The sequence below is a fragment of the Diabrotica virgifera genome, chromosome 9 (genome assembly GCF_917563875.1).
Source record: "Diabrotica virgifera virgifera chromosome 9, PGI_DIABVI_V3a".
Taxonomy (NCBI): Eukaryota; Metazoa; Arthropoda; class Insecta; order Coleoptera; family Chrysomelidae; genus Diabrotica; species Diabrotica virgifera.
Genome location: NC_065451.1, coordinates 200,684,847 through 200,701,107, shown reverse-complemented (window position 1 = coordinate 200,701,107; position 16,261 = coordinate 200,684,847). Strand labels below are relative to the sequence as shown.

Genomic DNA, 16,261 nt, shown 5'->3' with positions numbered 1-16,261 from the left:
TTTTTCTTTTCTTAAATTAAATTAATTTATAAGTCGTATGTAGTCTTAAGTTTAGGTTTCTTTTTGCATAGTTCTTTTTAGTAAAATGGAGCTATATAGGTCCTAGACCTCGGCTCCTTTTCCTTCTTTAATAATAATAATAATAATAATTATATCGGTAACTGGATGCAAGCGCCAATCACTTAACTCTCTGGTAGGTGGAGAAGGTAGGTGATCTGTGAATGCAAGCCGCACAAAACAGAGACATATAGAAAGAGCTGAGGGAGACCTATGTCCAGCAGTGAACGCGTACGGGTTGATGATGATGAAAGTGTACAGGATTTACATTAGCATCCAAAAAATAAGAGTAATCCATATCGATTTAATTTTTAAGTGTCAAACAAATATTGTTTACATATACTGTTTACATTACGTAAATGGGTGACATTGCTTCGGCAATGTAGATCAATCGTTTTGAAAACAACGGAGTCAGCAATTATGTACTATTAGTAATTCACGGTCACATTCAAGTATGAATTCATAACAAACAATTGGGATTTATTTATAGATACGTAGAAAGTAAAGAAAGAGATTATTCATTATTCAGAAACCGACGTGGTTAGAGTAGAGACATTATCCATCCCGACACCAACTAGTTACTGTCGTACATAGCGTTATAAATAAATATATTTCGGTAATTAGTGTTTCAACTAAATCAACCCTATCATCGGGGGTAACAACCCCCAGTACAAAGATATGGCGATCCTGCCAGGATAGTGTATAAACTAAAACTTCAAGTGTGTTTTCTAATTTTATTATTAACAAAATATTAACAAATACGGACTGTGCTACTACTATACACTCGATTGTGTCACTGGCGTCGCACCAGAGTCTAGTAACGGTGCTGTATCGATACCTCGCGGCACCATCATCGGAGATCGCACTTCTATCGACCACGGGTCCAAAAGTTGGGATCCGTTGTGCTGCGTAGGATTACTGTCAGGAAATTTGACCGATTTCCTGGAGCCTCTTCTAGCGCTGCTCATATTTGGCGACAAGATGTCCGGGATTATCGAAGGCGAAGGAACTAAAACATAATTAAAAATATTAAAGTATTTTTTTTATAATTCAAATGATATATAAAGATGTGATGCTTTTGCAAAATAAATTTTCTGAGGAATAAAGCCAAAAATTGCAACAGCTAAAATAGCTTGATGATTTTTTTCTTGCAATTATGATTAACAAATTAATTCTCTGGTCAGGCCGTTGTTTTCCCCAGAATCCGCCTCCAAGTACCTTTTTTCCTTAGCTGATCTCCTCCAGTTGTTCATTCTCAATATATCGTTAGTATATCGGTTTTTACTTCTTCTATCTACATCTTTCTCTGGCCCACGTCCCATCATAGTTCCACTAAGCGTTTTACTAGGTGTTCTGCTATTATTCATCCCAATAAGGGGATTTTCTTCTTCTTGATATGCCTATCTGTGACGAATGTTGGCGATCATCATGGCAATCTTCACCTTATCTGCAGCAACGCGGAAAAGCTGCACATATATTGTGTTGAAGCAGGTTCTGAGGTTCTTTAACCAGGATGTTCTTCTTCCTGGACCTCGCTTTCCAAATATTTTTCCTTGCAGGATGTCTTGTAGGAGGGCATGTCTGGATTCATTTCGCATAATCTGTCCAAAGTATTCCAACTTTCGAGATTTGATGGTGGTCAGTACCTCTCGGTTCTTCCCCATTCTTCTAAGAACCTCCTCATTTGTGACCCGATCAGTCCATGGGATTTTAAGAATTCTCCGATATAGCCACATCTCAAATGCTTCCAATTTTCGGCACATATCCTCGTTCAAGGTCCATGATTCAACACCATTAAAAAGGACAGAGAAGACGTAACATCTCAACATTCTTACTTTTATACCAAGAGAAAGGTTGTGGCTCTTGAAAAATGCGCCCATAAGGTTGAAGATTGATCTAGCTTTTCCGATGCGCGCTCTTATCTCTTGGTTGTTGGTCCATTCTTCATTTATTATGGTGCCGAGGTAGTTTTAGTGCCTCACTCTTTCTGCAGGGGTTTGGTTGATATAGAGTTGACCTTCTGTTATCTTTTTCTTGCTGACGATCATAAGCTTTGTTCTCTTTAGGTTTATATTGAGTCCATATTGTTGACTATAATACGTGATTTTGTTGATGAGGACAAATACTATGGTGTTATCTGCATACCTGATGTTATTTAGCCGGTACCCGTTTAGTAGAATACCTTTTTCAGTTTCGTGCAAAGCTTCGATAAATGTTCTTTCAGAGTAAAGATTGAAAATTAAGGGGGACACAATGCAGCCCTGCCTCACTCCACGCATGATTTTCACATATTTGGTGTGCTCACCGTCAACTCTGAGGTTTGCAATCTGATTCCAGATTCCAGTAAAGGTTTCTAATTATTTTCAGATCTTGGTTGTTATTTCCTGCTTCTTTTAGTATTTGCATCATCTTGGCGTGTTGTACTCGATCAAACGCCTTCTCGTAATCAACCAGATATGCGTATACGCCGCAATTGACATCTTTGCATCTCTGGAATAAGACTTGTATTGAAAACAAAGCCTCTCTCGTACCAACAGCATTTGTGAACCCGAACTGGTTGGGCGAAATTTGACTTTCACATAGCTTGTAGCTTGTTTATAAGGGGATCTGCCCAGGGCAATCTTTGTATTTTTACATAATTTACTATAGAGGCTTCCTTGTAATATTGATAAGACTCGTGGTTGAACTTTATTCTCTACATATCACTGTCGCAGATGGGTCCCAATATCCTTCTCAATATCTTTCTTTCAAAAGTATTGATAATGTTTATTGTCTTTTATGCAATGATCCATGTTTTTTTATTTGTTTATGATAGAGTAGATAAAATACTGTATGAAACTGTGCGTGAAGTACTTTTTGCGAACTTACGCGATGTATAGCACTCGCTCCGCTGTCGCTCGTGCTCTAAATATCGCGTGCGTTCGCAAAAAGCACACTTCACGAACTGTTTCATAAATAACTATTTTTAACGTATACCGATTTTGAACTTTGAGATTATATTTTCTCCAACCTAATTTTGATTGAAATTTTGCTATTTTTGGCAATTTTCACTCGCAATATCGAGAGTTTTTATTATAATAATATATGTTATTATTATTTTAAAGGTATCAAAATTGGTGTGAAGAAAGAGGATAAAAATAAAAAGGTGATGGTTCAAAAATTACGATCCTATTGCGTATATCTTTGCCGTAAATGCCGGTCAACTTTGACCGGTTGTATCTTAGGAACCACTTATCGCAATTAAACGTTTTTTCTTTTAAAAGAAGTGTCCTGCCGCTTTTTTCCAATACCATTTTCGTGATTTAATTTAATTTAATATTTCCCGAGATATTCTATTTGTTTATATTTTTATTTTATATTATATTTATTTTATTATTATTTTATATTTATAAATATTCCTGAGGCCGCTTAAATAGTCCAATTTCAATTCTGTAAAGTATGTACATTAGATAGGTACAGTGTCTTTTTATACAAAAATCATAGTTATTCTTATGTATCATAATTATTGTGGTTATTATAACGACCGTAAATTTTTAATTAACAATTCAATTGTTGCTAAACTGTTTATTCAATTTCTATCGGCTTGTGGAATTATAATCTATACAAAAAGAGCTTTTATGCTATCAAGCTACTTAATTATTGATAAACAATTACTTATCTAAAATTTTAGTTGAAAATTAAAGATTTTGTTGGAAAAACCGACATTTTTCGGGGAAAATTTGCGTCGAAGTAAATCGGGAAAACACATCTCTATGCAGAATTTAATTACTGTGATTTTTTATTTGGGTGTTTTTGGTGTAAAGTTAAAATTTTTGGAGTTATAGAACAAAAATTGAAAAAAACACGATTTTTGGGCGCCATTTTGTTTATAAAAAAGTAGCACACTATATGCGGACTTTGCATACCTATATTATTAATATATACAATTATAAGATTCGATTCCAGCAATAAAATTGCTCGTAAATAACTTTTCCCAAAAATGGCTTGTTGTCCGATAATCTGCCCAGACTACTTGGGCTCCTCGTATTGAGCGTTTATGAGCTTCTATGTATTTGAGTTTGCAAATATATAGGTTAGCAGAAAAAAGTCTAAATAGTTTGTGAACCTAGAACATTTATTTAAAAATATAATATCCCGTTAACATACCTGCTCCTGTTGGACTTTGCGTAGGAGTTGGTTTTGTTTCGTAATACGTCACTTGCTTCCTTGAACTCAAGTAGCTCGTTGCAGTCGGTTGCGAACTATAATGCACATTTGGTACCTAAAAAAACATAACCATTTAAGTCAATACGTATTTTCAAGTGCCTTGTCTGGTCTCCCGGACGTTACCGATAACTATAGGTACTAAGAATGACACTAACACTTAAAAACATTAATGCCTGGTTGCACCAACAAATCTGAAGCTCCAGCCTAGTTCAGCTCAGCTTATGGATAGGGCCGCTTTAAGTCTCACTTACTTTGCATCATAATTTTCGATTCCTGTCGATCCAATTCACGTGGCAATCCATTGTGACAAGTTGAAAATTTATCTAGGACTTCATAGTGTAACGCGTATATTTCGTAAGCTGAGCTTAAGATCTGTTGGTGCAACCAGACATAAAACACATCAACGAATTCCTACAATACACACAAGTAAGCTTAAAGAGCCCAACGTAAAAGACTGCCTTTTTAAAAGACCAACAATTCGAACTGCATATATACTGTAGAAAACTGAACATAACCAATGATATGGACGATGCACGAGCACTGGGATCAATTAAAACATTTTGTACTAGAACCGTGTAACGTGTTGTACTAGAACCGTGTTCAACGTCGAGACGTTAATCACCCAATACGAAGAATAGCTGAAGTGCAGATTCCTGGAAGGGGTAGGAGAGGAAGACCAAAGAAGACCTGGGGGAGACGATAAAACAGGACATGTTGGTAAAGGGGATTAACATTGATATGACCCAAGATAGAATTGTGTGGAGAAATGCAATTAGGGTAGCCGACCCCGCATAGGGATAAGGCAAAGAGAGAATGATGATGTACTAGAACCGTGTAAAGAAAAATAAATACTAAAGACTTCCGCAAGTAGAAAAGAGGAATGGATAAATGAAGAGATGATCAATATAAAGGAACAACGGAGATAATGTAAGAACAAAGATAAAAATAAATACATGGACATTAACCAAGAGATCAGGAAGACAAATGAAATGAGATTGAGGACCTTCAAAAAAGATCCGATTTACTTAATCTACACAAGAGAGTTAAAGAAATGTCAGGACTAAGAAAACAATATTATTGCCAATACGATTACCAAGATCCGAAACGAATAGGAACCAGAAGAAGAAGAAGAAGAAAACAAAATGTCACTGGCGCAATTCTGAATAGAAACGGGATTACTGTAACACAGGCGGATGAAAAAGTACAACGCTGGGCAGAATGCATAGATGAATGCATCGTTCAATGATGAAAAAGGGGACCTAGTACACATAGAAACTTACTTCAGAAGAAATAGGTCCAGATATTACAAAGGAAAAATATTATTATTATTTTTTTTTTATTTTAACCCCACATTTATTACAATCTATCTATACAATCTAAACCTAAATGTTTAGGTAGATAACAGACAATAAGTAATAGGACTGACAATAATTAGGAATGACATGTAGGGAGGCATCCAGTGATGCACCCCTTTTTTAAAACTTAGCCTACAACACTGACTATTTCTGACATAAACTTATACACATTAATTTAGTACCTATTGTTCACTTAACTCTAACGGAACTTTTCGTTTTAACCTACGAACAGTACGCGGTCTATTCACTAAATTTTTTGCTAACACGTTTGGATGCACTTTAAGTTTTTCTGTATGTTTTTTCGCGCACTTTTTGATGTCATCTTTGACGTATGGTAGTCCGGCGTCCCGATGGATGGCTTCATTGGTTATGAACCATGGAACTCCTAGTATTGATCTCAATATTTTGGACTGAAATCTTTGTATGATTTCAATGTTGGAATGTGCGGCGGTTCCCCATAATTCTATCCCATAAGTCCACACTGGTTTTAGGATGGATTTGTAGATTAATATTTTATTTTCAGTTGATAGTTTTGATTTTTTGCCCAACAGCCAATATATGGTTCTTAACTTATGACCCAGTTGTTTTCGCTTAGTAAATATATGCTTCCTCCAGTTTAATCTTCTGTCCAAGTACATACCTAGATATTTGACTTCATCCCCTTGTGGGATTCCTTTATCGTTTAAGTATACAGCCGGACATGTTTCCCTACGCGTGGTAAATGTTAGGTGTAGCGATTTGTTTTCAATAATTTTGACTCTCCATTTTGTCATCCATTGTTGAATTTTATTTAGATTATTTTGTAAGATTTCTGAGGCTATTTTGGGATTTTTGTTCGATGATACTATTGCCGTATCATCCGCAAATGTGGCTGTAGTGATATGTGTATCTGTCGGTAAGTCAGCAGTGAATATAAGGTATAATATAGGTCCTAGTACACTTCCTTGGGGCACCCCAGCGAGAATTTGTTGTATGTTTGTGTATTCATTCTCATACTTTACCTGGAAGTTTCTGTTGGTGATATATGACTTTAAGAGTATATAGTAATTTGTAGGTAAATTCTGTTTTAGTTTACATAATAGGCCTTTATGCCAGACTTTATCAAATGCCTGACTTACGTCCAGAAATACCGCCGAGCAGTACCTATTATTTTCAAAGTCCTCGTTGATTCTCTCTACAATTCTATGTACCTGTTGTATTGTTGAATGTTGTTTTATAAACCCAAATTGGTGTGGTGGTATTAGTTTTTTGTTTTCTAGTATAGGCATTAGCTTAGTAAGTGTCAGCTTTTCAAAAACTTTGGATACCACGGGAAGAAGACTAATAGGACGGTAGGACTGTACATTTTCTGGTTCTTTTCCTGGCTTTGGTATCATTGTTATTTGTGCTAGTTTCCACTGTGATGGGAAATGACCTAGTCTCATTATAGAGTTAAATAACTGTGTCAGAAATTGGAAGCCTTTCTCTGGGAGTTGCTGAAGAGTTTTTCCTGTAATCAGGTCGTATCCTGGAGCCTTTTTTGGATCGATGTTGTGTTGTATAATATTTTTTACCTCATTTTTTGTGAATCTTTTTTCAGGAAGTTCTAGTTGAACCTAGTTCTAGTTCTAGAACCGTGTAAAGAAAAATAAATACTAAAGACTTCCGCAAGTAGAAAAAAGGAATGGATAAATGACAAGATGATCAATATAAAGGAACAACGGAGATAATGTAAGAACAAAGATAAAAATAAATACATGGGCATTAACCAAGAGATCAGGAAGACAAATGAAATGAGATTGAGGACCTTCAAAAAAGATCCGATTTACTTAATCTACACAAGAGAGTTAAAGAAATGTCAGGACTAAGAAAACAATATTATTGCCAATACGATTACCAAGATCCGAAACGAATAGGAACCAGAAGAAGAAGAAGAAGAAAACAAAATGTCACTGGCGCAATTCTGAATAGAAACGGGATTACTATAACACAGGCGGATGAAAAAGTACAACGCTGGGCAGAATGCATCGTTCAATGATGAAAAAGGGGACCTAGTACACATAGAAACTTACTTCAGAAGAAATAGGTCCAGATATTATAAAGGAAAAATATTATAGACCACAAGTATGTGATCAAAGGTGCAGCAAAAAAGTGCTATCCAACTCAGTGGCCAAAAATTATGCTTCTTTACGCAGATTTTTTAAAACAACGCAATACTTACCCTGTATATCTGGTCGTCTAAGGCTCTACCCCTACCGGCTTTAAGTTCTTGGTACTGAGATATCACACAGAGAAGACTATAAATCTGTAAGAAAATAAAAAATAGGATAAGAAAAAGTAATGATAAGGTTTTCAGAGTTGCAATCAATTTGGTATTGGTGTACTGGGTGGCCTTTATTAAATATATTAATATACAGAGTGGGCCAAATAAAAGGAGCCACCCCGATATTTGGCAGTATTTATTAGATTTTAAGAAAATAAAAAAACAGGTCAATTTTTGATCTAAGAGGGACACATTTTTATGATACAAACATCTGTCATTTGTCAACTCCCTCCCTTACACTTCCCCCGCCCCTTATTTTTAAATAGGGAATAGGGGTCGTGTGCTAGCTCATTTGAAAGGTTATTCAATTATCTATTCAGTAATATCAACATCGACTTAAAAATGTATACAGGGTGTCCAAGAAAAATTATTTTGAATTGAATTAATTGACACAAAAAGAAGGATGTATGTAATTTATTTAACTCAGAACACATTTTACTGCTGACAGAAAACGGAAAAAAATGCTTTTTGCTTAATTTTAATGTTCAAGCTTTCACCAATCTGCCTCTTGATAGGTTGAATATTGAATTTAAGCAACAGTGTTTATTTATCAGATAAACATTTTTTCTGTTTTTTTTTATCAGCAGTAGAATGTATTCTGAGTTAAATAAATTACATACATTCTTCTTTTTATGTCAATTATTTTAATTTAAAATAGTTTTTCTTGGACACCCTGTATAAATTTTTATGTCAATGTTGATATTACTGAATAGAGAATTGAATAACCTTTCAAATGACCTAGCACACGACCCATATTCCCTATTTAAAAATAAGGGGTAGGGGAAGTGGAAGGGAGGGAGTTGACAAATGACAGATGTTTGTACCGTAAAAATGTGTCCCCCTTAGATCAAAAATTGACCTGTTTTTTTGTTTTCTTAAAATCTAAGAAATACTGCCAAATATCGGGGTGGCTCCTTTTATTTGGCCCACTCTGTATAATATACACTGTGTCCGTAAAGTATGGAACAAATTCTTTTTTAGCTAAACAGAGCATTTTAAGAAATAATCCTGAAACACGCCGATTTTTGATTTTAATTTACCGTATTTTAAAATAATATTCTAATATACAGGGTGAATTACTTTCGAGTAATGACGTCACCGTCATTTTTTTTAAATGGAACACCCCCATTTTGTCTCAATTTTTGGATTACTCTAGCTGAGCTGATTCCAAAAATGTATCACATGTTGATTCAAATTGGTACAGGGTGGACAAAAATACAATAGCTTTGTGTGTGTTCTTAAAGGAACGCGTTAGTTAAATTAACAATATTATCAAAAATACTTATTGTATTTCTGATATTTTAATTAATTTTTGATTTTAATTAATTTTTGATATTGTTTAATTTAATATTTTAATTTAATATCAAAAATTAATTAAAATTTAATAATATGAGCACACACAAAACTATTGTATTTTTGTCCACCCTGTACCAATTTGAATCAACATGTGATACATTTTTGGAATCAGCTCAGCTAGAGTAATCCGAAAATTAAGACAAAATGGGGGTGTTCCATTTAAAAAAAATGACGGTGACGTCATTACTCGGAAGTAATTCACCCTGTATATTAGAATATTATTTTAAAATACGGTAAATTAAAATCAAAAATCGACGTGTTCCAGGATTATTTCTTAAAATGCTCTGTTTAGCTAAAAAAGAATTTGTTCCATACTTTACGGACACAGTGTATATTAATATATTAATATTAGAAATTTTCTAAAATTTTATACAGTGATGAGCGCGCTAGGAAGCGGCAAAATAACGCAAAAGATGGAAAACACATTAAGTTATGAAATAAAAAGAAATGAAACTAGTTATAAAAAAGTGTATCAAGATATTTTATTTTGAATGGACAGTTATTGAAACATTACTTCTTAATAGGTGGAATTTCTAAATAGCAGGAGACAGTATCTAGTAACTCAGTGGCGGCTCGTGATTTTTACAATAGGGGAGGCTATACCTAACTGTAAAATATCTAGACAAATGTTCACTAGCAAAAAATTGCGCCAAAAAATGTAATTTAAGGCCCCATTTTTTGACCATTTTTTATTTACATTTCATAATATCATCCTAATTCATAATTTTCATGATATCATATCATTTTAAAAATAGTTAGTCTAATTGTAAAAGTTTAATACCAAAGTTTGTGTCGTTTATTTGTTAACAATTCCATCTATTTGTAAATAGATACCTATGCATATCAAAACAAATACAGATTTGAAGTTTTGCCGTCCATACATAATGAAGCTTCAAATTTTTTAAGATACTCAACTGAATTTTTTTAATTCTAAACGCAGCCTACTGCGAATTCAAAAACACGATAAATTACCGATATTTTGCTTTGAGTTAGAGATATCGGAAAAAGTTTTTTGAGCAAGTTGTTCCAAATATTATTATAACCCCACATACCAAATTTCATAACAAAATTCTCACTTTTAGAGTTTTCTTTATTTTTAGTCAAGACCCTAAAATTCGTTGTCCCGAGACGTACGCAACCACGCAACGGAGCCGAGAAGCTACTCTGCCTCCCTTGGTATATCTCCGGGCAGCGTGTGATGGCACCGTAGATGCCACTGTTAGGAGACCGGGTCTCCTTAAACGCCTGCTGCGCTGCACAGAGCATTAGCAACGAAGTCTGCTGGGCTTCTCGGCTCCGTTCATGAATCTCGGGATAACCCAGGGTCCTGCCTACAATAATATTAGTCCAGGGCGGATCTGTTTTGAGATGGACGTTGAGAGGTGACTCAAATTTTTTTGCAGAAATTGCTTGAAAATAAATCAAATAATAATATTTGAGTTATCCTCCCTCTCAAAAAGGTCCGGAACATTGTTTAAATAATCAAAATGTCAGAAATTGAAGGAAAAATTCGATTTTTGTCTTCGTTTTTTGATTATAACTTTAAAACTATTCATTTCCGAGAAAAGTTGTACTGACATAAAAGTTGCGTATTTAAATTTCCTACAATATAAAATTGGTTACAAATTTAAAAAATAGTCACCCTAGTTGCAAAATAGCAATAATTGCGAAAAAAACATACAAAAACAAGTATTCGCATTTTACGTTTTTCAACCATTTATGCTACACTTAGGACCTTCATATTTCACCCAGAAAAACGTTATGATACAGTAAAATAATACTGTAAATTTCTTTAAGATCGGTTTAATAGATTTTGCAAAATAAATTTTGCAATCCAGCTTTTGCAAAAAAAAATCATTTTTTCAAAATGTTACAGGACTGAAAATAAAGCAGATAGCAAGTTAAATTTTTTTTTGCTTATAGAAGTGTACTGTACCTTTCATATGCAATTTTCAAAATTAAAATCGATTAATTACCACGGCGTCAGAAAATTTTTGAAATAAACAATAATTTTTGGTGCTACGCGCACGACAGCGGTGTTCGATTCACACAAGTTGATTTCCACCAAAATTTCTTCCAATCTTTATCTAATATATTATTTTCTTACTCTATATTTTGTTGTATTTTAATATTTTAATTATACAAAAATCAAACTAATTTTATTATTGTTTGTGAAATATTGTTTAAACAATTGCATATGTTTAAAAATAATAAACTTTTATTATTTAAGTTAAAATATATGAACAAAGAAAGTTTTTGCTAATAAAAGTGTTATTTCAAAGGATAGAGTATGTGTTTTTATTCTGCAATAAACAAATTTATTCATTTATATCGAAATATAATAAAAATTAAAATGTATCAATCATTATCAAAGGTCATTGGAATGCCCAATCAGAGCAAACTATCCGCTGTCCTGCGCGTAGCACCAATAACTAATGTTTATTTAAAAAAATTCCTGACGCCGTGGTGTTAATCGATTTTAATTTTGCAAAATTGCGAATGAAAGGCACAGTACACTTCTATATGCAAAAAAATTTTCAAATTGCTATCTGCTTTATTTTCAGTCCTGTAACATTTTGAAAAAATGAATATTTTTTACGAAAGCTGGATTGCAAAATTTATTTTGCAAAATCTATTTAACCGATCTTAATAAAATTTACAGTGTTATTTTATTATGTCATAAGGTTTTTCTGGGTTAAATATGAAGGTCGAAAGTATAGCATAAATGGTTGAAAAACGTAAAATGCGAATACTTGTTTTTGTATGTTTTTTTTTCGCAATTATTGCTATTTTGCAACAAGGGTGACTATTTTTTAAATTTTTAACCAATTCTGTATTGTAGTAAATTTAATTACGCAACTTTTATGTCAGTACAACTTTTCTCGGAAATGAATACTTTTATGGTTATAATCAAAAAACCAAGAAAAAAATCGAATTTTTCCTTAATTTTTTGACATTTTGATTATTTAAACAATGTTCCGGACCTTTTTGTGAGGGAGGATAACTCAAATATTATTATTTGATTTATTTTCAAGCAAATTCTGCAAAAAAAATTGAGTCACTTCTCAACGTCCAAATGTACTAATATTTTTACAGATGCGCCCTGGTCTATATGTAATAAAACTGAGACGCGATCATGCGTTCTAATGCTAATGCTCCGTACGTTTGGATAATTAGTGATAATATGAAATTTACACGTTGTATAATAGTGAGACTGCTTGTTGTTTTCGCGATTCATGATAAACAAAACAGTGTAGAGTGTGTAAAAAAATTATGGGGAGGCTGTGCCTCCCTTGCCTCCTCTGACGAGCCGCCACTGCTAAATGGTCGTTCTTGATTGGACCAAAATCAAGAAATATTTCATGAAGTACACACCCAAAATCTATTTAGGCAGGAAGTTTCCAGAATCATGTTGGACCTTTCTGTTTATCTGGAACATTGAATGACGAGCTGTATCTGGAGTTATTGGAAAATGCCGCAAAATCGCCATAAATAAATAACACGACCGTTATCGTGAAGAATTCTCAATTTTTAACAAGGTGAGGCTTCTCTGCATTTAGCTGTACCTGTGAGACAATTTTTAAACAAGACATTTCGATAATGCGTTTTCCCCCTTTGTGATGAATTGATTGTAAGGAGCGAAACTACTGAGTGGCCTAAAAACTCTACACTCTACTCTCAAAAACTACTCTATTAAAAAGATGGTGATGTTAGTCGAGCAAAATCTCTATTACTACTCCGGTCAACTTACGCATCCGAGGCTACAAAAATTACCATCAAGCTGAAAATTGGCAGGATTGTTCAAAATACCATCATAAATGAAATCTAAAAAGTCCTCATAAATCCGACCCCTGCGAAAAATTTTACGCGGGGTCAAAGGTCACCAAATATGGTTTTTAGCGATTTTCAGCGAAACGGTAAGTTTTAGCGTAAAATTAGTTTTAACAAAAAATGTAGATTAGATAATTATCTATAAAAAATGTCTTACTACTTTTTTCCCTGAGAGCCACCGTTTTTGAGATATAACGATTCAAAAAGTGGTAATCGTCATAATATGCGCATACGTTTCCACACCACCTTTGAGATAGTATAGGTACTTAGCGCGTTTTTTTAAAGTGGTTTCCCCAGTAGGCCTATTCCACGGATCTGTTATGATGCTGTTTAATTTAAAGCTATTTAATAATTGCTTGTTCTTCGTCTCATTGTTCTTTTTCCTCTTCTTCATCTTCTAGTTCTTCTTCTTCTTGTTCTTCTTCTTGTTCATCCTGGGTGCAAGTAAATTGTCCCAATAATGACACATCGCGTGGCTCCTCGATAGAATCAAATGAATCCTCAATTGTTCGTGATTCACCATTGGAGCACGACCGGTTTTGACAATAAGTGTATGCTACCGAACAAAACAGTCCAACTTTTTTGCAACCACAATTAGCGCTACATTCCTTTTTACAGTTGCAAAAAATTGTGTTCAGGAGTTTTTCCGGCGCAGGGGGGAGTAAAGTTTGAATTGGTTCTACTGAATTGTCGACTAATTTCCATCCCCAGTCTTTTGGATCTAGCTGATAACCAAGCCACATTTGAACTTGGTAATATACCCGAAAAAGATGTTGATGAGCAGCCGCTGAGGTTGGAGGAAGACAAGATAACTGCACTTGTTTTTTGTTTCGAGTACTTTTAAAAAAACATGCATATCGAAACTTATCTAAGCACGTAGTTTTCTTAGGCGCTCCATACATAGAGAGAAGAAATCTAATTCCGTTGGAAATAACTTCTTGTGGAGTTGAATTAGTTTTTTTAAAAACTTTAGCACATTCAAGTAAATCTTGTTTTTCAAACATTTTAAAAACAGTTGTTTACTCCTCCTGAAAAATGCAGATGCCGTATCACAGCCAGTTATTGCGTGTAAAAATAGTATATGATTTTGACATTTTGCAAAAGTAGATAAACTTTTCGATGAATATATTTCCGATTGGAGTTGAGCTTTTCCAGGTTTAAAAAAAAAGATAGTTTTTTCGATTGGAGTTCTACCAGTGAGTAATAGTAGCAAGTCTACATCTTCACCTACAACAATAGTTGTATTTGTTAAATTGAATTGCTCTATGGCTGTTTCAATTATCATTACGTCAGCATCATTATTAGCTTGTTTTTCCCATATATTTTCAGCAATAAACTTATCTTTCAGCATTGAAATGAATCGAGATTTGTTGTAAGTATTTGCAAGAAATTTCTGTTGAGTGGTAGATACTGTCAGAGATTGATCAAATAAAATATTAGAAGATGAAGATGTTGCTGAAGTTCTACGACGTTGTTCTGCAGCTTTAATATTTCTCGTAAAATCAGTATAGCCATCAAATACGACAGTAACTCTGGGACCAAAATGACGCCGTACATATTACAATTTAGTATTTTTGTTGGGATTAAGCCGTAAAATTCAAATAATTCTTATTATTTTCGCGTTACGTTAACTTTGTAAAGATTTTTTTGTTGGCACTGTTGTAATATAATACAGCTTCTTCATTGCATCCCTCGGCAGACCGCAAGCTGTATAGTAGAAACATTATCACATTTATAATCTTATATTATTATGTGTAATATAAGTTAAGTTGACCGATAGAATATTATGTTTACTTGTATTACAGCTTCAGTGATGTATACACCTGGTGTACTAATACATATATTATGACGATTAGAAGTCTTTCAACTTTTTGAATCGTTTTATCTCAAAAACAGTGGCTCTTGGGAAAAAAACTATTAATATATTTTTTATAGATAATTATCTAATTTACATTTTTTGTTAGAACTAATTTTACGTTAAAACTTACAGTTTCGCTGAAAATCGCTAAAAACCATATTTGGTGACCTTTGACCCCGCGTAAAATTTTTCGCAGGGGTCGGATTTATGAGGACTTTTTAGATTTCATTTATGATGGTATTTTGAACAATCCTGCCAATTTTCAGCTTGATGGTAATTATTGTAGCCTCACTCCTATTTTTGAGTCTAACTAGACCGGTCTATACTGCAAGGAGGTTAGTGGAGAATTCTGAATACCTATTTAACAAAATGAATAGACAACTGAATAGTCGAAAGAAACAACAAAAGAAAATTTTTTTAAGCAAGTTGTACTTATATCAGCATTAAGGCATAAAACACCTAAATCAAATTTAAAAATTGTTGATCATTAATCTTAAAATTTAGTTATGTTAGTGGCCCTTAGTGTAGAGACAAATAACAAAGAAATTACAAAAAGATAAAATGAAGTATTTCTTTTAAGAAACAGAACATAATCTAAGTAGAAAAATATTAGGATATCTAGAACAGTGGTTCTCAACCTTTTTGAGTCATGTACCACAAAATTCCTTTAAATATTTTTGGTAGCACCTAACTGAAATACTAATTAACTACAAATATGCTGGATTTTGGCTGTGTTTTTGTGTTTTGTGTACCACCGCAAATAATGATATGTACCACCAGTGGAACATGTACCTACCACAGATTAAGAATCTCTGATCTAAAATATGCAGAAATGGTTCCTAATACTATTAGCAGAAAAGTAACAGAATATTAAAGTTAAACGACTTTGAAAATACGTAGTTTCAGATTTAAAATTTTATAAGCGTCCAATTTGTAGAACCCTGAAAGTTTAATTTTTTTTCAACCCTTAAAATTTGTTTAAATTTAACGAAAATTTTTTGACAGCGTAAATTTAAAGAAAAAGGAGAAATATTTGGGCGTTAATGGGTTATGTCTTTATATTTTTGTTAAATTTAAATTTATAAAAGTGTATATGGCACTAAAGTGGATCGTGTAGTCCCTCAGGAAAGATTTTCCCACCTTGGGGAAAACAAGGAAATTTAATCTAACAGCGTGTGTATTGTATATTATTACATTTTTTATGCATGCAGGCTTTTCAATTTTGTTAAATTGTTTGTGGATGGATTTAAAATACAAATATCGCAACTATACCCCATTCCACGAATATACGACCTT

The 16,261-nt window shown here is 33.6% G+C and overlaps 1 protein-coding gene across 1 annotated transcript in view; it reads right to left on the bottom strand.

Moving 5' to 3' along the window:
- Nucleotides 1–776: 776 nt before the first annotated feature.
- The window catches only part of LOC114329278 (uncharacterized), a 93,730-nt gene continuing 78,245 nt past the window's right edge, over nucleotides 777–16,261 (bottom strand). The window contains exons 7-9 of the mRNA XM_050660789.1: nucleotides 7,819–7,902; nucleotides 4,204–4,318; nucleotides 777–1,066 (exon numbers count right to left, since the gene is read on the bottom strand). Of these exons, the coding sequence (XP_050516746.1) occupies nucleotides 834–1,066; nucleotides 4,204–4,318; nucleotides 7,819–7,902 (432 nt within the window). The 3' untranslated portion in view covers nucleotides 777–833. The remainder of the gene's footprint in view (nucleotides 1,067–4,203; nucleotides 4,319–7,818; nucleotides 7,903–16,261) is intronic.